This window comes from Lipotes vexillifer, unplaced genomic scaffold (assembly GCF_000442215.2).
Source record: "Lipotes vexillifer unplaced genomic scaffold, Lipotes_vexillifer_v1.1 scaffold825, whole genome shotgun sequence".
Taxonomy (NCBI): domain Eukaryota; kingdom Metazoa; phylum Chordata; class Mammalia; order Artiodactyla; family Lipotidae; genus Lipotes; species Lipotes vexillifer.
This window is the reverse complement of record NW_006785310.1, coordinates 170,624-197,674: the sequence shown is the minus strand read 5'-3', so window position 1 is coordinate 197,674 and position 27,051 is coordinate 170,624. Positions and strand designations below refer to the sequence as shown.

The following is a 27,051-nucleotide window of genomic DNA, read 5'->3' as shown; positions in this document are numbered from 1 at the left end:
ACTTGGGTGACTGTTTCCTTTCCCAGGTTTTGGAATTTTTCAGCTATTGTTTCTCAAATATGTTCTCAGTCCCTTTCTCTCTCTCTTCTCCTTCTGGGAGACCTATAATGCCATGTTAGTGTGCTTGATGTTGTCCTAGAGGTCTCTTAAACTGTTCTCATTTCTTTTCATACTTTTTTTGTTTTTCTGTTCAGTGGCAGTGATTTTCACTACTTTTCCTTCCAGCTCACTGTTCTCTTCCTCTGTATCATTTAGCCTAATTTTGATTCTTTCTACTGTTTTTTTCATATCAGTTATCGTAACCTTCACCTCTGTTTCGGTCTTCTTTATATTTTCTAACTCTTTGTTAAAATTTTCTAACTTCTCACTCTGTGCATTGATTCTTCTCCCAAGTTCTTTGATCATCTTTATGATCATTACTCTGAACTCTTTCTCAGGTAGATTTCCTATCTCTATATTACTTAGCTATTCTTCTGGGGTTTTATCTTGTTCCTTCATCTGAAACATGCTCCTCTGCTTCCTCACTTTTTTTCTAAGTTACTATTTGTATTTTTATGTATGTGATAGGTTAGTTGCCTTTCCCAAACTTGGAAACATGGCCTTCTGTAGGAGATGTCCTATATGTCCCAACAGTGCACTCCCCTGTTTTCACTAAGCTATATCCTCTAGGGATTTCCCTTAAGAGTTTTTGTGGGTCTTTCTGCTGTGGTGGGCTGACTATGTGGGGTGTCTGGTAGTTTTGGGTGGCCCTCTAGCCTGGTTGTTTGCCAGGTCCTAGCTTGTGTGTATGCTGCTGGGTGCTGTTTAATGGGGCCTGGTCATGAGGTGGCTCACTGCAGAACCGTATGGGGTCCTAGGGCTGGTGCTAACTTCCTGGTGGCCTGAGTCAGGGTCCTGAAGATTCTGTGGTTGATGCTTGCCCACTAGTAAGTGAAGCCAAATCCTGGGGCTAGTGTCAGATTACTGGCAGGCAGAGCCAGTTTCTGGAGTCAGGGATCACAGCTCATTTTAGGTCATTGGTGCTGGTGGGTGATGGTTCCTGACACAGTTCGGTATTGGGTCCAGGGTGTCCCAAAACTTGCATTGACCTGTTAGTGCACTGGTCCCAGGGGAGTGTCTGGCCTGCTGTGAGTGCACTGGTTTCACAGGCTGTGAGATCATAGTTTTCTTGCATGTGGTGTTTGCCCCGTGGTGTGTGAGACTGGTCTAGTGGCTAGTACAAGCTTCCTTGAAGGAAGTGCCAGTGCTTGCCCACTAGTGGGTGGAGATGTGTCTTGGTCCTCTGGTGGGCAGCACCATATCTAGGGGCATGTCTAGAGGTAGCTATGGGCTCAGGAAATCTTTTGGAGCCTTTCTGCTGATAAGTGGGGCTGTGTCCCTTCCCAGTTAGTTGTTTGGGCTGAGGTATTCCAGCAGTGATGCCAACAGGGTTTTGGGTGGGCCCAGGTCTTGACATAAATGAACCACAGTGGCACCCACCACCAGTAGTGTACATGCGGTAAAATGTTCCCAAATATGGCTGCCACAGTGTCTATGTCTCTTAGGTGAGCCTCCCCCCCATTTCTCCAGGAGACTCCCCAAGACCAGAAGGTATATCTGGCTCAGGCTCTGATTAAATTATTGCTTTTGCCCAGAGTTCTGGTGTGCATGAGATTTTGATTGTTCCCTTTGAGAGTGAAGTCTCTGTTTCCTTTGGGGCTATCGAAATTAAGCCCCATTGGAATTCAAAGCAAATGCTCTGGGAGATCATCTTCCTGGTGTAAGACCCCTTGTCTGGGTGGCCTGATGTGGGGCTCAGAACTCTCACTCCTGTGGGAGAACCTGTACAACATAATCATTCTCCAAGTTGTGGGTCGCCCACCTTGGGATATAGGATTTGATTATATCTCAAGTCAACCCCTCCTACTCATCTCATTATGGTTCCTCCTTTATATCTTTAGTTGTAGAAGATCTTTTCTGGCAGATTCCAGTCTTTTTAATCGATGGTCATTCTGCAGATAGTAGTGATTTTGGTGTGCTCGTGAGAGGAGGTGTGCTCAAGATCTTTCTACCGTCTCAGACGCCTTCTTACTGGTGTCCTTATAAAGTTTGAAAATTTGGACAAAGAGACTGACATGTACACAGGGAGAATACCATGTGAATATTATGCTGCCACAAGCCAGAAGCTAGGAGAGAGGTATCCATGGCCCCACCAAAACTTTGATCTTGGGCTTCTAGTTTCCAGAACTAAGGCAATAAATTTCTGTTGTTCAAAGCACTCATTCTGCATTAATTTATTACAGTAGCCCTATGAAACTAATACAGCCTGTAATTCATTGTAATTAAAGCTTAATTGTCTGTAGGGCAATAGTAGATGATGAGCTAAAGAGTTCTAAAATTACTCATAGCAACCACAAGCCAAGCAGTTTTATTTAACATATACATGTTTATTATTTACCATTGATTATTCTGAGTACTTTGTAAATATTAATCAATATGTATCCAAATAGCAATACTACTAGGTAGGTTTATTTATTATTTCAATTTTAAAGGTATGGAGTCAAGTTTGGTCATGCCATCTAATTCCCAAGAGTAGGAAAACATTCAAGCAAACATTACATGACAGTGCAGAGATTCTTGGGTCTGATATATAAGAATTTCCTGAGGGTTTCCCATAACACATGTACACATGTGCAGTTTTTAGAAGTCCATTTTTGGTAAGAGTGAAAGATGTAGGAAAAGGACATACCTAAGGTGAGACCACCCATGTTCTAGTCCCATCTCTATGTTTCCTTAGCCATAGACCTTGGACACATCACTTAAATTTTTTGTCCCCATCCTTACACTTGCTCAAATTAAGTGGATTACTGTAAAATTAAATCAGAGGCTATATTTAAAATTGAAAATAAACATCAAAAAAGGAATGAAGTCTCTAATGCATAATTTGCCCTGAAGACTTTCAGTTTTTGAAGGAATATCCCCTCAATACCCCCAAATAAATGTATTAATTTCTATACTGTTTGTGAACATTTACATATAAGAAACCACTTAAATTATTTACAGTATACTTAAAAGACTTTGACAACATCTTACTGGAATACAAGATACACATGCAGTCTAGTTTCAGTAGGATAAAAAATTGATGTGAAGTTCTAATTCATGATGATTCATATTGGATGAGCATAAAACCGACAAGTTCTTTAAACAAAGGTTTAGATTCACACTTACAGATTCAACTCTGTATTAATCTCAGGACTCTTCTTTAATTCACTGATAGCATAGAACTTTAAATGGGAATGATATTAATTAGAATGATAGTGAATATAATCGGGTTGGATAAGAAAGAATCATAGTTGATTCTTTTCACCTAAGTCCTAGCATGAAGTAGGTGTAAGCCTAGAGCACATCTCAAGTGTGTGAAAAGAGATGGCTGAAACTGATCTTTTACAGGATCTGGTATATTAGTCAAGGTTAATAATGCTAGCTGCTATAATAAACTTCAAATCCCAGTCCATTAACTATGTAAAAATTTATTTCTTGCTCACATGATAGATCTGGGGCAGGTTAGGTGTCTTCTGAGCAGCCTTGTTGCGAAAGAGACTTTGGAACACAGGCTCCTTCTGATTTCATCATCTTTGACACGTGGCCTTCATGGTAGTAGAGGAAAGAGTAGAGAGAGGACTGGAGAATCACAAGGGCTAGGTTCACATTCCAGTGATCATAACTCAGTTGTGTGGTCTTGACCTGACTAGACCCTGGTCATTCCCTTTTCGTTCTCTGTTGTAATCATACTGGACCTTCTTTAGTGCCCCAAATGTGCTATGCCCTTCTTTCTCTCTGGGGCTTTAAGCTTTTCCTTCAGTCATCTTGGAATACTTCCCTTGCCATATTCCAAGAACTATTACATTTTTCACTATAATAGACAGCCTGCAGGACATGTTGCTTCAGCTGAATGCTATTATCATGACAAGGAATTCTTAAACATTGCTCAGTTCATGGGGAAGTTTACAAAGACAAATTCTGATAATGTGTGTCTGAGACACTTTGCCAATTCAAAGTCAACCTTCACTGTGATATTTTAATTATTGTAGCATTTTGTATGATTTGTGAAACTTTTTTCTTAACTGACAACATATATCATTTAAGTAGAAATCTATTTGTAGACATAAAACTATAGATATGTTTATAGTGTTTCACTGTTACTGAAAATAATATATAATCTATGCCTATGTAATATGGCTTCATAAAATGTAATTTTTATTAATTTTCATTGGAGTATAGTTGCTTTACAAGTTTATTTTCTACTGTACAACAAAGTGAATCAGCTATATATGTATATATCTCCTCTTTTTTTCAATTTCCTTCCCATTTAGGTACCACAGAGCATTGAGCATACAATGTATTATAATTATAATTTCTTCAATGTAATTATATTATTATCATTTCCTATTTGTAATATCTCTCTAGCACCAGCCAAATCATCATTATCTTATTTCATAATGATTAATAACATCAGTAACAATAATAATAGAGAGAAATTATTGAATGAATGCATATGCAAGTATTAGGCTAGACTTTTTATATGTATTATCTCATTTAAACTTTGTCCTAATGCTATTCTATTAAAATTGTCATTATTCCAATATTACAGAGGATGTTGCTAGAGCCCTGAAAGTACATGTGATCTGCCTATGGTGACTCATCCAACAAGTGGTGAAACTAGGCTTTAAACTCAGATCATTTTTAGTTTCAAAACTAAACTATGCAACTAAACTAGCAACTCACTCAACCCTCCCTGGTCTTAGCTTTCTCAGTTACAGTAACTTTGATTGTGTGCATCTTACAATGTCAAGAAGACAAAATGCAACAATGTGTGTGGAAACATTTTGAAAATTCTACATGATGTATAAACTAAGTGATAATTAATAGATATTATTGAGTCACAAACAGGATTTGTCAAGAAGACCTTTGGCAAACATTTCTGGGATATACCCAGAAACTCAAATACTCAAATTGGATAATAAAATAAACATAATTTGTCTCGTAAAATGCAGTAGTGTTCCAATTTCCACAGGTATGAAGGAAAGTCATTTATAAAGTTGTTGAAACAAAGCTATAACATTTGTTGAAACAGTTTTGTGATTCACCTTTGATTAATATATTTATAGGCAACTTGGTGGTCTTGTTCATGTCCTAGCTTTAAGTCATCACTGAACTTCACATTTCACTCTTTTTTTTAAATTCAGAATATACTTTCTTACAGTGAACCATCTAAAATGTGGCCGTATATATCAAGAGGTCTGTTTCAAGTCCTTGCCCTTTACCAACTTGTCTTGTGTTTCCATGAAATTTGTCTTTCCTTTTCATCCCTCATTTTCTTTACTTACACTTCATTTACACTTAGATTGTACAAGATGATATTTGAGACAATAATTCCTAAGTCTAGTGAATTTTCAGAATCACATGTAGTCCTTGTAAAAAAAATCAATTTCTCAGCCCAACAACAAGGGGTTCTGATTTAGGAGATTTTAGGTAGTATCAGAAGCCACAGTGAAGTCAGCTAACAGTTATTGAAGGCTAATTTGTGCCACATATTGTACTCAACATGGTATACAGACCTGTATATTTATTTCATTACAAGTGTTTGAGGTAAATACTATTATCATTTACATTATGATCTATTCTTATTTTTTAATTGCCTCCTCCTTCCTTATAGTTTCTTGGTGCTTGTCTTTCTCTATAATTATATCCTTACTTGTAAATATGTAGCTGCTCTATATTCTGAACCTGACAATCTTATTACTCAGAGTTTTTTATCATTTAAATCTTGTGTTCATTGTTTGTTTGCTTTTGTCCGTTGCTCAAGCTTAATCGTATTGAGAGTCTTATGAGCCTACGATGATGAATTTTTAGATGTCAGTTGACTGAGGACCACTCTAGTCTTCTCTGAGGATGGAGCTTCAGGTCAAGAATCTGACGAGGCTCCCTAATCTTACAAATGTCCCAAGTCTCATAATCCCAATAGCAGTGTGCTCTCCACATGGCTTTCAGTACAGCCTGGCTTCTCTCTGCCCCTGTCAGGGGTCCAGATCAAGGTTTCACTTTTTGTTTATTTGTTTGCTTTGTTTTGATTTGGTTGTTCCTTTTTCTAGTGTGCTTATGCGGGGGTGTACTTGGAAACCTCTCCTACCTCTTAAGAGATGGCTCATAAGTATTTTTTTTAAATCAGGATCTATTAGTTCTGCAGCAAGAGGGTCCCTCAGCCCTCCATAACCATATTATTTCTTTTGTAAAATATATATACCATCTCCTCTGTTAGAATATAAGCTCCATGGGGACAGAGACCATAACTGTCTTAAGCTCAACTCTATCTTTAGTGCTGAATAAAGTTCCTACACATAATATTTTCTTAAACTTTCTATGTAACATTGTTAAAAGAAAAAAACATCTGTGTGACCCAAATATTAAATTGTTTCTTACCCCTAACAAATTAGAGATAATACCTTGACCAAGTGATGGATTGAATATGGGACCCACAAATTTTACTTCAGAGCTATGCTATCCAGTAGATTAGCTGGTAGCCGTGTGTGGCAATATGCATTTTAAATTAATGAAAATCAGATCAGCCCCACTAACCATATTTTCCATCATTACAGAAAGATCTATTGGAAATAATCCTCTATATAAAATTTTCAATCCTCTATATAAAAACTAGATTCTGCAGCTCTTCATATATCTTTAACCATGGTATGTGCCCTAGACTAAACAAATCCCCTATTATTCCATTAGTTCCTTCTGTACTCTAATATCCTTAATTCTGCTTATCCAATAGCCAGGATTCTCAGTATTGAACAGGGCTTTGTCAACTTGGGTCTAAGCACAAACTACAGTTATTTCTTTTACATATTTAACACAATCCAGTCAAAATGCAAAAACCTTATTTTTATTATTAAACAATATATCAAATATCCATTCCTGATCTCCCATCCTCCCCCTGATTATGTATGGGAGAACAGTTATTTTAATACAAGTGCACACACAACACATACATATAAATGGATAATTATATAACACATATATAATTGGATAATTGAAAGTTAGTTATTTTTTTTTCTTTTTCTTTAAGACCTTATCAGAATATTCTCATGTTAAATTGGCTGGGCCAGAAAGGCCAATATCTTTTACATATCTAAATGGCTGTCTATTATAATACTATGAGGAGGCTTCACTAATCCTCCTGTAATAATGTGTTAGTACTTTGTACAAAATCATTTTTGTAATGTTTCCTTAAAGAGACAGTAGAATTTCCTGTTTTTGCAGAATATTTTAGTGGTAGTTCAAAAATTTATTATAGCTTTTTGAAGTATATTTTTATAAACTGGATATATAGAAATATAGCCAAAATCTTCCATGGGATGTGTGAGTGAGAGTGTGGTGACAAGGCACCCCAGAGGCTATTCCTTTAATGTGTGTGATTTACTGCTTGTGTGAATGTGATTAAAAAAAAAATGAAATCATTTGCACCCTTTGGGAAAAAAGACAGTCTATGTAGGTAAGGTATTAAAAACTTCATATCAATTTAATATTCCCCACATAGTGTGAAATTTAGTGCTTGTTAAATACCAAAAGAATGAGGACTCAAAAACAAAACATAAGCATTTCTCAACAGAATGACAAAAAATTTGCAGATATAACTTCTTTCAACTATAAAGCATAACCTATATCCTTTCAATATTATATGAATCCTGCCATGATTTAAAAAGAAAAATGGAATCTAATCTTGGAATATTAAACCAATTTTGTCATGTGCTTTACTGGCTTATCTATCAAAACAGAATTCAAATCCATTTTTAGAATGAATTTCTGAGGTGTAAAGAATAACAATGAAACTAAATACAAATGCATGGGAAATAAAACAAGCACAGAAAGATTAAAATGTCTGAATGGTTATTTTTATTTATGTATTTATTTTTGCAAAGAAAAACACCAGCAGTGATTTCATCAATAAACAGTATGACTTTTATTGTATCTTATCTCAACAAAGGCAACATTTCAATCTATACAGTAAATAATTAGCCTTAGATGTTAATATCCCTCCAGATACATACACACTTTACTGTTGAACTTACTGTTAAATTTAGTAAAAATGCAAAATTATTGCATATTTAAAGAGCTTAGCACAGTAATGGTAGGTCATGGATATTAAATAAATATTTGTGAAATAGGTGAATAAATAAATAAATGTTTTGAATTTCTTTTAAATTATATTTAGTGTACTTGACTTAAGAATTTTAAAATTGTTTCTCTAAATAAGAATATTTAATGAAGGATTCATGTCAAAGAAATAAAAACATTTCAAAACTTTTTAAAGGTTGTAGCTGCTATAAATGCAGATATTTTAGGTTGAAATTTTTAAAAATCAGCAGTCCTCTGGGTGAAATTGGTTTTGTTACTAAACACCTTATTTCTTTGATAAATATATTCTAAAAATCAAAACAGAAACAACAACTGAATGATAAAAATAAATAAGCAAGCAAGGAAAACAAAAACTCTTCTACTTTATTAACTGAACAATTTTTCTTTTTTTTTCTTTTCCTATTAATTGCCACCTTTCCTTTATTTATTTGTTTATTTACTTTTTATTTTCTGTAATATATTTATTCCAATTTTTTTAACACTACAGTTTTTTGTTTTTGTTTTTGTTTTCACACACACACACTGTATTTTATTTTTACAAGAGATAAACTGACACCAAGCATTGTAAATGGATGACCACAACAAAAGCAACAATGATTGCAATTACCAAACATGAAACACACTCATACTATGTCATAATATTGACATTCAGTCCAGTGATCCTCCACTGTAACAGCTCCTTTACTTTGCAGTGAAAATTGATTTGTATATTTTTTGCCTCTGAGTCCTTGTGGGATTTTTTTTTTATTCAAACAGAAATTCACAAAAATTATAATCATCCTCATCAGTTCACTCAGTCCCATGTAATTAATTTTTTCATCTGGAGATTTTGTTAGCACTTTTATGAATTCATCAGTTTTCCATTAGAGTTCTGAAAATGCTTATTCATTCAGTTCAGCATTATAGTCAGTTACCAGAAACCTGTACTTGTCAGAGTCTTTTCCATGAATTCCTTGAACATGAAACCCTTTTATAGGAACATTTTTGCAAAAGCATCAGAGTACACCCATAACTGTCTGTAAATGACAAAAGACTTAAAAATGACCATGGTTAAAGATTTGATGAAAGTTCATAATAATTCAATTGACAAGGAAATTTATTTCTGAGATATACATTTTAAAGTAATAACTAGAATTATGACTTATAACATTATACCAGAACATATAAGATTTTTAGAAATTTCATATAATGTCTGAAACATTTATATTAACATATTTCCATACAAATAACCCAAAGAAAGTTTAGTATTAGTTGTTCTTTTTGTTTATTTCTTTTTTTATACTGCAGGTTCTTATTAGTCAACAATTTTATATACATCAGAGTATACATGTCAATCCCAATCACCCAATTCAGCACACCACCATCCCCACCCCACTGTGGTTTTCCCCCCTTCGTGTCCATACATTTACTCTCTACATCTGTGTCTCAACTTCTACCCTGCAAACTGGTTCATCTGTACCATTTTTCTAGGTTCCACATACATACGTTGATATACGATATTTGTTTTTCCCTTTCTGACTTACTTCACTCTGTAAGACAGTCTCTAGGTCCATCCACGTCTCAACAAATAACTCAATTTCTTTCCTTTCTATGGCTAAGTAATGTTCCATTGTATATATGTACCACATCTTCTTTATCCATTCATCTGTCAATGGACATTTAGGTTGCTTCCATGACCTGGTTATTGTAAATAGTGCTGCAATGAACATTGGAGTGCCTGTGTCTTTTTGAATTATGGTTTTCTCAAGGTGTATGCCCAGTAATTATGCCCAGTAGTGGGATTGCTGGATCATATGGTAATTCTATTTTTAGTTTTTTAAGGAACCTCCATACTGTTCTCCATAGTGGCTGTATCAATTTACATTCCCACCAACAGTGCAAGAGGGTTCCCTTTTCTCCACACCCTCTCCAGCATTTGTTGTTTGTAGATTTTCTGATGATGCCCATTCTAACTGGTGTGAGGTGATACCTCATTGTAGTTTTGATTTGCATTTCTCTAAAAATTAGTGATGTTGAGCAGCTTTTCATGTGCTTCTTGGCCATCTGTATGTCTTCTTTGGAGAAATGTCTATTTACGTCTTCTGCGCATTTTTGGATTGGGTTGTTTGCTTTTTTAATATTGAGCTGCATGACCTGTTTATGTATTTTGGAGATTAATCCTTTGTCCGTTAATTCATTTGCAAATATTTTCTCCCATTCTGAGTATTGTCTTTTCGTCTTGTTTATGGTTTCCTTTGCTGTGTAAAAGCTTTGAAGTTTCATTAGGTTCCATTTGTTTCTTTTTGTTTTTATTTCCATTACTCTTGGAGGTGAATCAAAAAAGATCTTCCTGTGTTTTATGTCAAAGGGTGTTCTTCCTATGTTTTCCTCTAACAGTTTTATAGTGTCCAGTCTTATATTTAGGTCTCAAATCCATTTTGAGTTTATTTCTGTGTATGGTGTTAGGGATTGTTCTAATTTCATTCTTTTACATGTAGCTGTCCAGTTTTCCCTTTCCCAGCACCACTCATTAAAGAGACTGTCTTTTCTCCATTGTATATCTTTGCCTCCTTTGTCATAGATTAGTTGACCATAGGTGCATGGGTTTATCTCTGGGCTTTCTATCTTGTTCCATTGATCTATGTTTCAGTTTTTGTGTCAGCACCATATTGTCTTCATTAATGTAGCTTTGTAGTATAGTCAGAAGTCAAGTAGTCTGATTCCTCCAGCTCTGTTTTTTTTCCCTCAAGACTGCTTTGGCTATTCAGGGCCTTTTGCGTCTCCAAACAAATTTTGCATCTAGAAACAAATTTCTAGTTCTGTAAATAATTCCATTGGTAATTTGATAGGGATTGCATTGAATCTGTAGATTGCTTTAGGTAGTATAGTCATTTTCACAATACTGATTCTTCCAATCCAAGAACATGGTATGTCTCTCCATCTGTTGGTATCATCTTTATTTATTTTCATCAGTGTCTTATAGTTTTCTGCATACAGGTCTTCTGTCTCCCTAGGTAGGTTTATTCCTAGGTATTTTATTCTTTTTGTTGCAATGATAAATGGAAGTGTTTCCTTAATTTCTCTTTCAGATTTTTCAACATTAGTGTATAGGAATGCCAGATATTTCTGTGCATTAATTTTGTATCCTGCATCTTAACAAATTCATTGATTAGCTCTAGTAGTTTTCTGGTGGCATCTTTAGGATTCTCTATATATAGTATCATGTCATCTGCAAACAGTGACACTTTTACTTCTTCTTTCCCAGTTTGTATTCCTTTTATTTCTTTCTCTTCTCTGATTGCCATGGCTAGGACTTCAACTATGTTGAATTATAGTGGAGAGAATGAACATCCTTGTCTTGTTTCTGATCTTAGAAGAAATGCATTCAGTTTTTCACCATTGAGAATGATGTTTGCTGTGGGTTTGTCGTATATGGCCTTTATTATGTTGAGGTAGATTCCCTCTATGCCCACTTTCTGGAGAGTTTTTATCATAAATGGGTGTTGAATTTTCTCAAAAGTTCTTTCTGCGTCTATTAAGATGATCATATGGTTTTTAATAGGGTGTGTCACATTGATTGATTTGCGTATATTGAAGAATCCTTGCATCCCTGGGATAAATCCCACTTGATCATGGTGTATGACCCTTTTAATGTGTTGTTGGTTTCTGTTTGCTAGTATATTGTTGAGGATTTTTGCCTCTATGTTCATCAGTGATATTGGTCTGTAATTTTCTTTTTTTGTAGTATCTTTGTTGGTTTTTGTATCAGGGTGATATTGGCCTCATAGAATGAGTTTGGGAGTGTTCCTTCCTCTGCAATTTTTTGGAAGAGTTTGAGAAGGATGGGTGTTAGCTCTTCCCTAAATATTTGGTAGAATTCACCTGTGATGCCATCTGGTCCTGGACTTTTGTTTGTTGGAAGATTTTTAAGCACAATTTCAATTTCATTACTTGTGATTGGTCTGTTCATATTTTCTGTTTATTCCTGGTTCAGTCTTGGAAGGTTATACCTTTCTAAGAATTTTCCATTTCTTCCAGGTTCTGCATTTTATTGGCATAGAGTTGCTTGTAGTAGTCTCTTAGGATGCTTTGTATTTCTATGGTGTCTGTTGTAACTTCTCCTTTTTCATTTCTAATTTTATTGATTTCAGTACTCTCCCTCTTTTTTTTGATGAGTCTGACTAATGGTTTATCAAATTTGTTTATCTTCTCAAAGAACCAGCTTTTAGTTTTATTGATCTCTGTTATTGTTTTCTTTGTTTCTATTTCATTTATTTCTGCTTGAATCTTTATGATTTCTTTCCTCCTGCTAACTTTGGGTTTTGTTTGTTCTTCTTTCTCTAGTTCCTTTAGATGTAAGGTTAGATTGTTTAGTTGAGATTTTTCTTGTTTCTTCAGGTAGACTTTTATAGCTATAAACTTCCCTCTTAGAATTGCTTTTGCTGCATCCCATAGGTTTTGGATCATTGTGTTTTCATTGTCATTTGTCTCTAGGTATTTTTTCATTTCCTCTTTGATTTCTTCAGTGATCTCTTGGGTGTTTAGTAACATATTGTTTAGCCTCCATGTGATTGTGTTTTTTGCGTTTTTTTCCCCCCGTAATTCATTTCTAATCTCATAGCATTGTGGTCAGAAAAGATGCTTGATATGATTTCAATTTTCTTAAATTTACTGAGGCTTGATTTGTGACCCAAGATGTGATCTATTCTGGAGAATGTTCCATGCACACTTGAGAAGAAAGTGTAATCTGCTGTTTTTGGATGGAATGTCCTATAAATATCAATCAAATTTATCTGGTCTATTGTGTCATTTAAAGCTTCTGTTTCCTTATTTATTTTCATTTTGGATGATCTGTCCATTGGTGTAAGTGGGGTGTTAAAATCCCCCACTATTATTGTGTTACCATCTATTTCCTCTTTTATAGCTGTTAGCAGTTACCTTATGTATTGAGGTGCTCCTATGTTGGGTGAATATATATTTATAATTGTTATATCTTCTTCTTGGATTGATCGCTTGATCATTATGTAGTGTCCCTCCTTGTCTCTTGTAACATTCTTTATTTTAAAGTCTATTTTATCTGATATGAGTATTGCTGCTCTAACTTGCTTTTGATTTCCGTTTGCCTGGAAGATCTTTTTCCAACCTCTCACTTTCAGTCTGTATGTGTCCCTAGGTCTGAAGTGGGTCTCTTGTAGACAGCATATATATGGGTCTCATTTTTGTATACATTCAGCAAGCCTTTGTCTTTTGGTTGGAACATTTAATCCTTTCACGTTTAAGGTAATTATCAATATATATGTTTCTATGACCATTTTCTTAATTGTTTTGGGTTTGTGTTTGTAAATCCTTTTCTTCTCTTGTGTTTCCCACTTAGAGAAGTTCCTTTAACATTTGTTGTAAAGCTGGTTTGGTGGTGCTGAATTCTCTTAGCTTTTGCTTGTCTGTAAAGATTTAGATTTTTCCATCGACTCTGAATGAGATCTTTGCCAGGTAGAGTAATCTTTGTTGTAGGTTCTTCCCTTTCTTCACTTTAAGTATGTCATGCCACTCCCTTCTGGCTTGTAGAGCTTCTGCTGAGAAATCAGCTGTTAACCTTATGGGAATTCCCTTGTATGTTTTTTTTCATTTTGCCCTTGCTGCATTCAATAATTTATCTTTGTCTTTAATTTTTGCCAATTTGATTACTTTGTGTCTCGATGTGTTTCTCCTTGGGTTTATCCTGTATTGGACTCGCCACTTCCTGGACTTGTGTGGCTGTTTCCTTTCCCATGTTAGGGAAGTTTTCGACTATAATCTCTTCAAATATTTTCTCTGGTCCTTTCTCTCTCTCTCCCTTCTGGGGCCCCTATAATGCAAATGTTGTGTTTAATGTTGTCCCAGATGTCTCTTAGGCTCTTTTCATTCTTTTTTCTTTATTCTGTTCCACAGCAGTGAATTCCACCATTCTGTCTTCCAGGTCATTTATCTGTTCCTCTCCCTCAGTTATTCTGCTATTGATTCCTTCTAGAGTAGTTTTCATTTCAGTTTTTGAATTGTTCATTTGTTTGTTTGTTCTTTAATTCTTCTAGGTCTTTGTTAAACATTTCTTGCGTCTTCTCAATCTTTGCCTCCGTTCTTCTCCTGAGGCCCTGGATCATCTTCACTATCATTATTCTGAAGTCTGTTTCTGGAAGGTTGCCTATCTGCACTTCATTTAGTTGTTTTTCTGTGGTTTTATCTTGTTCCTTCACCTGGTACATAGCCCTCTGCCTTTTCATCTTGTCTATCTTTCTGTGAATGTGTTTTTTGTTCCACAGGCTGCAGGATTGTAGCTCTTCTTACTTCTGCTAACTGCCCTCTGATGGATGAGGCTATCTAAGAGACTTGTGTAAGTTTCCTGATAGGAGGGACTGCCTGTGGGTAGAGCTGACTCTTGCTCTCTTGGGCAGAGCTCATTAAAACTTTAATCCACTTGAATATTGATGGGTGGGGCTGGGTTCCCTCCCTGTTGGTTGTTTTGCCTGAGCAACCCAACACTGAAGCCTACCTGCCTCTTTGGTGGGGCTAATGACAGACTCTGGGAAGGCTCATGCCAAGGAGTACTTCCCAGAACTTCTGCTTCCAGTGTCCATATCCCCACAGTGAGCCACAGCCACCGCCCACCTCTGCAGGAGACCCTCCAACACTAGCAGGTATGTCTGGTTCAGTCTCCCCTGGGGTCACTGCTCCTTCCCCTGGGTCCCGATGCACACACTACTTTGTGTGTGCCCTCCAAGAGTGGAGTCTCTGTTTCCCCCAGTCCTTTCAAAGTCCTGCTATCAATTCCCACTAGGCTTCAAAGTCTGATTCTCTAGGAATTCTTCCTCCCATTGCCGGGCCCCCAGGTTGGGAAGCCTGACGTGGGGCTCAGAACCTTCACTCCAGTGGGTGGAGTTCTGTGGTATAAGTGTTCTCCAGTCTGTGAGTCACCCACCCATCAGTTATGGGATTTGATTTTACTGTGATTGTGCCCCTCTTACCATCTCATTGTGGCTTCTCCTTTGTCTTTGGATGTGGGGTATCTTTGTGTATAAGTTCCAGTGTCTTCCTGTCAATGAATGTCCAGCAGCTAGTTTTGATTCTGGTGTTCTTGCAAGAGGGAGTGAGAGCACATTCTTCTGCTCCACCATTTGGTTCCTCCCCCAGCAATTTTTTCATTTATCATAATTCCCTACAAGTTTACCTAATATTTTGCCTATATCAATAGATAATTTCTTTATATTGCTGAATAGTGTCTCATGTTTGGTTTAACCATTCACCCACTGAAATACGTCTGGATTGTTTCCAATGTTTGGCTATTATGAATATGTCTTTATTTCTAGTTTTATTCCATGTGGTCAGAGAACATATTCCATATAATTTGAATTTTAAAAATTTGTTGTGGTGTTTTTTTCATGGCCTACAATATGGTCAATCTTGTGTATGTTGCACAGGTTCTTTGAAAAACATGTATTCTTCTGCTGTTGGGTGGATCACCCTATATCTGTCAATTAGATCTTATTTGTTGAGTTTGTTGTTCTGATCTGTATCAGTTTCCTGTGGCTACTGTAACAAATAACCACAAACTCGGTAGTGTAAGACAACAGAAATTTATTCTTTCACAGCCCTAGAGGTCAGAATCTAAAATCAAAGTGTGGATAGCTCCTTGCTTTTTCCACAGGAACTGGAGGAAAATAGGTTTCTTGACCCTTCTAGCTTCTGGTGCCTACTGGCATGCCTTGGTATTTCTTGGTTTGTGATTGCATCACTCCAATCTTTGTCTCTGTTTTCACACTGTCTTCGTGTGTGTGTGTGTGTGTGTGTGTGTGTGTGTATAATCTCCCTCTGCTTTTCTCTTATAAGGAGGACACTTGTAATGAGAATCGTTAGTGTTATAATTTTTGTTGCAATCATCCCATGTGATTTAGACAGCTTATGAGGAGAAGGATAATCTATTGTATTTACCAGGATTTTTAGTCTTTCCATCCTTTTCTTTTTTCCCTTCCTGATGCTCCTTAGAACATTATTTCTCTTATTTCATTCAATTTTAAGATCTTTCTTTAGCTGTTCTGTTAGGACAAAGACTTTTAGCTTTCCTTCAATTGACAATGTCTTTATTTCCCCTTCATTCTTGAAGAGTAGTTTCCCCAGACATAGAATTTGCAATTGACACTTCTTTTCTTTCAGTATCTAAAAAAATGTACTACTTTCTTTTGACGTCCATAGTTTCAGATGAGAAATCAACTGCCATTCAAATTAGTGTTCCCTACAAGTAATACATCTTTTCTCTGTGACTATTTTTAAGATATTTTCTTTGAATTTAGTTTTAAAAATTTAATTATAATATGTCTTGAAATGGATTTCTTTGGTTTTATCCTACTAGAGATTCACATAGCTTGTTGATTCTGAGCATTTATATCTTCTATCAGATTTGAGACACTTTCAGCCATTATTACTTCAAATGCTTCTAGGACTCCCATGATATGAATATTGGATTTTTTGTTATTTTGCTACAGGTCCCTGAAACTCTGTTTAATTTTTTCAGTCTATTTTCCTTGTTCAGATTGAGTAAATTCTATGGAACTATCCTCACTGATTCTATCCTCTGTCAGCTCCATTCTATTTTTTAGCCCATTCCCCTGTACTATGCTTACCAATTTATGAAATCTGATAGATTTAAAGACAGTTTATTTTCATTATGCCTTATGCTATTTTATTAAAACTTTAATATACTTTTTTTTTTACGGTACATGGGCCTCTCACCACTGTGGCCTCTCCCACCACGGAGCACAGGATCCGGACGCACAGGCCCAGCCACTCCATGGCATATGGGATCCTCCCAGACCGGGGCACGAACCTATGTCCCCCGCATCAGCAGGCGGACTCTCAACCACTGTGCCACCAGGGAAGCCCTTTAATATAATTTAGAATGCAATAAAACCTTAAGGGGATGTTTTAATTTAATGTAGTTTTTCACAAATTTGTCTCCTCTACATAAAAATACATAGTTCCTATAATAGTTGTGCATACTGCTAAATCAATAAATGCAATCATGGTGAATATCTGAATTTATAATTATAATAAAGCAAAAACAATTCAAGAATACTAATTTATATTATTTTCCAATTAGGCTAAACCTGCATTTATGACAGAGACACAAATGCTCCAGTGATATTTGCCCAATTATAAATAAGGAAAAATTTCACTGATGAAAAATATTCTAAAATTAAGTTATATACTGTGTATATTGTGGTTTCTCTTTCATGAATTATTTTTCTGTTATGTAAGAAGTAATCGATTATTTTATTCTCTCAGGCTCTGCTGATTCAGAGACTTCAAAAAATGAACTAATGCCATATATAAATCAAGAATATATTTATGTTTTGTTTTTTTGAGGTGGAATATAACATATTGCATTCAGCTTCTTTGTAAGTTAAAGAAAAACACTCTTATTTATTACACATAGCAAATAATGTATAATATTGTTTATGCCTGTATACGTATACTGATTTCATATTTAAAATAAAAAGGGAGGTGAAAGCAAAGGTGGAAAAGAAAAAGGTCCATTTGTGATGGTAAATGTGGAGATTAATACATAGGGAAAAAAGAAAAAGGGAACACCAGTGAGGAAGATGAAAGAAACCAGTGATGAGAAAGAAAGCCAGGCAAGCAGGAGAGATAAAGACTGAATGAAGATAGCATATTGGGAAAAAAAAAAAAAAAGTAAGGCCAAGGAACAAAGAGGAGAAGGGAGAAGAAAGTAAGATTTAGAAGAAAAAGAAAATAATTAGAAAGAAATCTGAGGAAAAAAAAAAGGGAGAGACCAGATGGAGGTCTAAATCTATGAATATCAGAAGTTTGCCTTAAATCATAAGAAAAAAAATTAAAGTACTAATTTTTAAACTATGAGGTTATACATTATGTGTATCTTCTTTATTACACCTTTAATATTCTAACAAGTATATATCACTAAAAAACCCCTCCCCCCAAAAAGCATATCAGGCATATATGTAATAATCTGGAAATACTTTTCAGGATAATTACTTTCTTTGTATTCAAACTATAGCCTGTAGTCATTTGAGAGCCCACCTTAAATTGGGAATTTAAGGGTCTTCTTCATTCTATTCTATGGGCTATATAGATTTGGCTCTCCCTTCCATACTGTGCTAACTTTGAAAAGAGGAAAATTGTTTTATATTTTTATGCTTATCATCCAGAGAAGTACTAGTAAATAGCAAACACTCAATAAACACTTCAATGAATAAATGAGATTATTATGTAAAAAATGCTGAAATACTGAACACTTGCAGAATGTTTATATAAAAAAATGAATATTTCATTTCATTAAAAATATAACATGAAGCAAGGATTCAATTTTATTTCCTTATGTAGACTAGATCTTGGTAAATGGTGCAGGGGGAACAAAGTAAAACATTTGCAGGCTTACAAATCCAAATCTCTTTAGTTTTACCCCATATTTGTTCTATGCCTCCAATTTCGTCAACTAGCCTAACTACTTCATGCTATGAAGAACAAAAGAAAATAAATGTATTGAACACATTCCATGTAGTTGGGGAAAGTGACATAGTTAAAACTGTTGCACAGTCTCAGTTGGTCTACTTATAGGCTGTTCTCTCTAGGTAATTACAACTAGCTTCCTCTCCAGATGTGCTGAAATATCTTATCCTAACCCAAATAACTATATTTGCATAGCCATATCCTAAGTCTTCCTTCCTTCCCTACTGGTGCTTATCCCCTCTGAGTGTTCCTTGGGGAACCAAGTTAAAATAGCATAAACCAGTGTTCATGAAATTTTTCATTAAACATCAGTTCTCAAATTCTCCAGTCAAATAGTACAGAAAGGAGGGATAGATTTAAATTACTACATCTTCATATTCTTTATCTTATTAACTGAATTCCTTTAATACTGTCCCAACTTGGAGGACTATTTTTAGCTTATATTGAACATGCTAGTTGATTGTTATTTTCTGGTAATACTGGCTTAATGACATCTAGTATAATTTTTTATCTTTAAGAACAAATGAATTGTCAACTAATCTAGTCAGTGCAAAATCTAATATATTTTCATAGGACTACAGCTGGTGAAAAATGACTTATATAAGGCTAAACAATTATTTGTATTCATTTAGTCTCCTGGACTTATTTTCTGAGTATTATTTTAATGACAGTTAAAAGCAGTTATATTGACAGATGGATTTATCCTAATTCTACTATTACTAAGCAGGTTGAAAGTTTTTGAACTGGTTCATGAACCAGTTTCATGATGTACCTGGGTGCAATTTCATTTTGAATGAAAATGTTTTCCTGTTTCATTTCTCATTGATCTTCCTTCCTTTCCATTTGATCATTGTGTTAAGAAAGTGACCAAATGGGAAGCAATAACAAATGTTTCTATTTAGAATCATAACATATATTGGCCATAAATCACATTTAAATTTGCCTATATGAATGCAGAAATTCAATAGAGCTAATTTCTTATTCTTCCTCTCCATCAGACAATAAATTAATTTTTGTGAACCTACTATGTGAATAGTGCTGATCAAAATTCTGTGTTAATTTTGCAGGTGATGGAAGTTAAAGGACAAATGATCCATGTCTCAGAATCAAATTCTATTTTATTCTTGGGTTCTCCATGTGTGGACAAGTTGGATGAACTCATGGGACGAGGGCTGCATCTCTCGGACATCCCTATCCATGATGCTACCCGAGATGTAATTTTGGTTGGTGAGCAGGCAAAGGCCCAAGATGGCTTGAAGAAGAGGATGGATAAATTAAAAGCAACTTTAGAAAGAACTCACCAGGCCCTAGAAGAAGAGAAAAAAAAAACAGTGGATCTTCTATATTCTATTTTCCCTGGTGATGTAGCCCAGCAATTGTGGCAAGGGCAGCAAGTGCAAGCCAGAAAGTTTGATGATGTCACCATGCTCTTTTCAGACATTGTTGGCTTCACAGCCATATGTGCCCAGTGTACCCCCATGCAAGTAATCAGCATGCTGAATGAACTGTACACAAGATTTGACCACCAATGTGGATTTTTGGATATTTATAAGGTAATGGGGTTTAGTTACTTATATATAAATACTTTTTAGTAGTAAATTGTCATCTTCATTAAATTACAAACATACAATCTATTTTTCTTTTAAAACTTGATAGTAAATTGTGGATAATTTTAATTTAGAAATATCAATATTTATACAGAATACAAGTATTTCTCCTCTATGAGTAAACTTTCATTATGAGTTGATTTATACTATTGACATAACTAACTGTGAATCATGATATTGCTCAGTAAGGAAAAATTCTATAGAACTAGTACTCTAAATTCATTATTATCAAACATAAATAAATAAACTTGCTGAAATCTAGGCAACTTTTAACCATATAATTAGTTTTTCCTAAAGAGTAGGATTATGATATAAAGTAAAAGTTTTATATTGGCAGTTAAAAGGAAACAGCAATTTATGTTAAAACATACATTGCATTGTGAGTTAAATCATGGTTAATCGGTATTTTGCTCTTCACTGTCAATTAATTGAGGTCCCTCTAATTCTGAAAGAATACATGTAAATAGTCTAGCTATTGTCCAAATAACCAATGGTTTTTAGTTGTAAGCACATTAATTTTCCAAGCTACTTAATGGAAGAGTTTTGAAAATGTATACAAGTCATCATTTGTTAGTCTAATTTGGCAACCTCCTTATTAATTTCTTATTAAAATTATAGCAATATTTTGAGTGATTCAGCTTCATGTCTGTGTATTGAATAACTGTAACTTTACATAAAATTTCACATGGATTGCAAAATGTCAGGGTGCATGGCTTTTTGTTTTTAATATGGAGGACAGCAATTACTTTTAGTACAAACAAACTAGTGAATTATAGATTTATTTTTCTTCTTTACTAATCATCTAGACTTCTACTTCTTTCATAGTATGATCTACACATAAACAGCTTTAGAAAGAATCTGTTTCACATTTTAGTTTCATATTATGATCCAGAGGGTGTTTTCATTTAGGTGTATCTCCTTTATGGAAAGATGTTCACTAGTCCCATTATGTATGATATACAACCAGTGTTAAATATTTTAGAAAGCCTCTTCTAAGTGGTAAACCCTCAGTGTGACATATGTATGAGGGATTTGCTTTGTTATACAAAATAAGAGTTTTTATAAATTATATTTAACTTCCTTATAGTTTATTTTTATGTAATTTATGGCATAGGCAGCCAAATGTCTGGTCCTAAACCAGAGACATGATGAGTCTATCACTCTCAATTCCAGAAGAGAGAGCAGATTGTCCTGAATTTCCAGCATTCTTTTTCCTTCAGACTTTGGGCACTATTTTTTTTTTTGACCACCCTGCTTGCGGGATCATAGTTCCCTGACCAGGGATTGAACCTGCATGACAGTGATAACATGGAGTCTTTACCACTGGACCACCAGAGAATTCTCCAGACTTTGGGCACTATTGCACCAAGCTGTGCAACCACAATCATTTCCTTCTAAATCATTGATTTGCAGTGTTAGTTTCCTTCAGCTAAAGTAGTCATATGTTTCTGTGGCTCTAAGTCTGTGCAACTAAATGAGCATGAAAAATAGATTCTTTTCTGGCAAAACATGGAAATCCCTGATTTAAATATAAATATCAGTTTGGCTTTGAGAAAAGAAGAAATATGATATCTTCTGAGGGTACAAAAACAATTTCAAGTTTTAAAAATACAGTTCATTTTACAGACATCAAGTATTCCTTCCCTGGAGATAAGCTAGGACACCTCACAGAAAAAGAAAATCTGTGGGAATATACTGACTGACTTCAAATTTTCCTATATTTTATTCAACTGATAAGGTTCATGTAGCTATAAATAATTATCAGCAAGTTTTAAATTACAGAATGGATCTACTCATTATCAGGTACTCAAAACTCTGCTTTCCCTATTTCATATATATATTGAAAATAAACAAAACAGTTTGGTTTACAGATTCTCTTAGACTGAACTTTCTTATGAAATTTTACAATAAATTATAAGGTAAAATGATACCAGAGCCAGGTGTTTTTTTTTTATTTGTTTTTTTTAATTGAATGTACGATTCTTTAAACCCTATAGCACTTTACAGTTTTCAAAAGTTTCATACATATGATTTTATACAGTACCACAGTAACCCTTTTTTTACCCCATCCCAATTTTGCCCCTCCTCCATTCGCTCTCCCCATTGGTAACCACTAGTTTGTTCTCTATATCTATGATGTCTGCTTCTTTTTTGTTTTATTCACTAGTTTGTTGTATTTTTTAGATTCCATATGTAAGTGATATCATACAGTATTTGTCCTTCTCTGTCTGACTTATTTCACTTAGCATAACGATCTCTAAGTCCATCCATGTTGCTACAAGTGGCAAAATTTCATCTTTTTATGGCTGAGTAGTATTCTGTTGTCTACATATACCACATCTTTATCCATTCATCTGTTGATGGACACTTAGGTTGCTTCCATTCCTTGGCAATTGTAAATAATGTTGCTAGCAACTTTGGGGTGCAACAATCCTTTTGAATTACTCTTTTTGTTTCTTTTTAATATATACCCAGGTGTGGAATTGCTGGATAATTTTGTAGCTTTGTATTTTGTTTTTTGAGCAACCTCAAAATTGGTTACTGCTGCACCAATTTAACTGCACAGTGGCTGCACCAATTTACTTTCCCACCAACAGTGTAAGAGGGTTCCCTTTTCTCCACATCCTTGCTAACATTTGTTATTTGTTTTCTTTTTGATGATAGCCATTCTGCCCTGGGTGAGGTGATAGCTTGTTGTGGTTTTGATTTGCATTTCTCTTATGATTAGCAATATTGAGCATCTTTTCATGTGCCTGTTGTTCACCTGCATTTCCTCTTTGGAAAAATGTCTATTCAGTTCCTCACTGTTGTGGCCTCTCCCATTTGCGGAGCACAGGCTCCGGACGCGCAGGCTCAGTGGCCATGGCTCACGGGCCCAGCCGCTCTGCGGCATGTGGGATCTTCCCGAAACGGGGCACGAACCCACGTCTCCTGCATCGGCAGGCGGACTCTCAAGCACTGCGCCACCAGGGAAGCCCACTTCTGCCCATTTTTAATCAGGTTGTTTGTGTCTTTGATGTTGAGTTTTATAAGCTGTTTATATGTGTTGGATTTTAACCCCTTATTGGTCATATCATTTGCAAATATCTTCTGTGTTCAGTAGATTGGCATGGAGGGAGCATACCTTAACATGAAAAAGGCCATATATGAAAACCCAACAGCTAACATCATACATTATACTCAATGGTGTAAAGATGAAAGCATTTCCTCTAAGATCAGGAACAAGACAAAGATGTTCACTCTCACCACTTTTATTCAACATAGTTTGGGAAGTCCTAGACATGACAATCATAAGAAGAAAAGAAAATAAAAGGAATCCAAATTGGAAAACAAGAAGTAAAACTGTCACTGTTTGCAGATGTCATGATACTATAAATAAAAAACCTAAAGATGTCACCAGAAAACTACTAGAGCTCATCAATGAATTTGGTAAAGTTACAGGATACAAAGTTAATATACAGAAATCTGTTGCATTTCTGTACACTAACAACAAAATATCAGAAAGAGAAATTAAAGAAACAGTTCCATTTACCATCGCATCAAAAAGAATAAAATACCTAGGAATAAACCTACCTAAGGAGGTAAAAGTCCTGTACTCGGAAAACTATAAGACACAGATGAAAGAAATTGAGGATGACACAAACAGATGGAAAGATATACTGTGTTCTTGGATTGGAAGAATCAATATTGTTAAAAGGACCGTACTACATCATGCAATCTATAGATTTAATGCAATCCCTATCAAAACACCAATGACATTTTTACAGAACTAGAACAAATAATTTTAAAATTTATGTGGAAACACAAAAGACCCCAAATAGCCAAAACAATCTTGAGAAAGAAAAATGGAGCTGGAAGAAACAACTCCATAGCTGACTTCAGACTATACTACAAAGCTACAGTCATCAAAACCATATGGTACTGGCACAAAAACAGACAAATAGATCAGTGGAACATAATAGAGGACCCCGAAGTAAATTCACACAGTTTTAGTCAATTAATCTGTGACAGAGGAAGCAAGGATATACAATGGAGAAAATATATTCTCTTCAATAAGTGGTACTGGGAAAAATGGACAGCTACTTGTAAAAGAATGAAATTAGAACATTCTCTAACACCATATACAAAAATTAACTCAAAATGGATTAAGGACCTAAATGTAAGGCTGGATACTATAAAACTCCTAGAGGAAAACATAGGCAGAACATTCTTTGACAGAAATTTCAGCAATATTTTTGGGGATCTATCTCCTAATTTTAACAAATCAAAAAATAAACAAATGGGACCTGATTAAACTTAAAATATTTTGCACAGCAAAGGAAACCATCAACAGAGCCAGGTATTTTTAATGTATCTCCAATACTAGTGTGTGTATGTATCCGGTATGATAGGTGTATACGGTGGCTTTGATGTTTACTCAGGCTTATGGAGGTTGAATCTGGGGGATCCAGACCGAGAAACCCAACATGTACTGAAGCCAGAGTAATATGGCCAGAATGAGGGAAGGACAAATAAAGAGAATATTACCCTTGTTTAGGATAAAATGAAGTATCAATACATTATGATAACTACATTAGGAAGTATATAATTTAGAAATTCTCAATCTGACCAGCCTAATTTAAGGTTTCTAATTATTATAATCTTTCCAGCTTATTTTCTAGAATATTTACACAGTGCTATTTTATACCAAGAACTATTTGCTAAAATTTTAATTGCTATTGAAAAAATCCCAAAGGTGACAGAATTTTTTTAAGGATTATAAATCTGCTGATTTTATAAAATTCATAAGTATTTTGTTGGATTTAAAGTATGTGTAGAATTTTTGGTGGAATAATTATACCACAGAGATAAAAAAGGGATCCTTCACTTTTGTTTTATGTTAGAAAAGTGAAAGGAAACCAAGTAAAGCTGAATGTTAAGAAAAAAGAACTAGAGAATTAGAGAGAGGGCCTCACAGGGGGCATTCAAAGTCTGTTACATGCAACAAGACTCCAGTCTCTAAATTTATTTGTTGCCCCTCTCTTGATTATCTTATTATCTCATGTTTCCCTATCATAAGGGAGATGATGCAGTGATGAATTATAATGACAGAATTTAACAAAATTAGACCATAATAAGAAGGTTCTGCTAAAATAATCAAGCTTCCTATAAAGTAGGAGGTTAAGGAAGATGCTGTATATTTTACTGTGCATATTGCAAACATTGAGAAAAATTAGTCTTTAAAAATGCTTGACTGGCAAGATGTTACAGGTGTATGCATACTAAATAAGAACAAGGTAAATTGAAGGAAGCATGGATTATAATTTTGATCTCATAATTAGAAAAGCAAATATTCAGCAAATAGTCAACATAATATATTATATAATATTTTGCTCCTCAGGTTTTATAGGAGGTAGAGAATAAACAAAATAAAGAACAAGTAACTCTAACTATTTAAGTCAATTGTATATAGATAATAATAAATAATAACTAAATGTAGTAATAATAGTATTGGATGTTGAAGCAACATAATGTGAGTTTTACCTCATTTTATATTTTTGTCTTTGCCAAGCCCTTTAGTTTGAAATAGAGGAGAAGTAAAGACGATGAATCTTTCTCCATGCTCCTTTTATTGCATTCAGCCAAGGCTGCAGTTTCCCAGTGCTGTCTTAAATACACTCCTTACAGCTCTCACCTTTTCACCTTTAACACTTTCTTAATTTCCCTCCCTTTCTATAAACAGTAAAGTTAAGATTAGCACCTTGTGTATAGTAGTAAATGGACATGTTAGTTGTCATTTTTTTCTCAGATAGGTATATTTGGACATATGGGAGTGTGTGTGTATTATGTGATTATTTTGTATGTTTTCGTATGTATATAAATAAAGTGTACTCAGTGCTTATTAGAAAAGAATAAAATATGATCTCATTTAATACTCCATGACTAACATGTGGACTTGTTACATTATCTCCATTTTCAGATAAATAATCTAAATTTCAGAGAAGTTAAATAATCCAGATAATATTGCTATTGAATCAGAATTTGAACCGACACTTGTCTGATTCTAAAACCTCCAATTTTCCCACAAGTTTAGGCTGTGGAAAAAGATCTAGACAAAGATCAAATAATAGCAAAAGTGGAAACTGTTTCAAAACTATTTTATGTGATCAGTAACTATAGTTGTACTGTCAAGTGATAAGGAAAACACTATGACAACATTACCCAATTCCACTCCCATCTCTTGAGTCGCAAATAGTTCAGAGTTCTGAGAAGCTGCATCTTTAAAAGTTAGGGACTCTCCCATTTGCCATACTCCCTTTTTGTCAGAAACTAGCTAGCATCTTCTCCCTTAATTTCTCTTATGGAGAAGTAGTGTACCAAGGAAACAGTGGGATCAGTGATCCCAAGTGCAGGCAATAAGGGGTATAATTTTAAAAGAGTGAAACTGAATAAAAGTTGATATTTTTTAAAATCACCTTGGCCAGGCAACTCTAAAGCATGTTAGTAATAAAATACTTTCCTCTCTTGGGGTAGGAGTAGAGAGGCATTCCCATCACAAACTCCAAACCTGGTTTACAAATATTTGTAGAGTTAAACGCTGAGTATCATTGTCAGGCTTGGGTTGGGAAGCAAGAGTAGAAAGACAGGATGGGGCAACCAGGAAATGCCAGGACCAGAATTTTGTTAGATCATGGAATCTGATGTTGAGATCTAAAAACCAGCAACACAAAGTTCATATTGACAAGGGAATATAAGTATTGTAAGTCCAGGTGGAAGAGCTGAGTCCAGCAAAGTT

At 35.0% G+C, this 27,051-nt stretch overlaps 1 protein-coding gene across 1 annotated transcript in view; it reads left to right on the top strand.

The window, feature by feature from the left end:
- The window catches only part of GUCY1A2 (guanylate cyclase 1 soluble subunit alpha 2), a 382,047-nt gene that overhangs the window by 195,181 nt on the left and 159,815 nt on the right, over nt 1–27,051 (top strand). Inside the window, exon 5 of the mRNA XM_007457361.1 lies at nt 19,737–20,222. Coding sequence (XP_007457423.1) covers nt 19,737–20,222 — 486 coding nt within the window. The remainder of the gene's footprint in view (nt 1–19,736; nt 20,223–27,051) is intronic.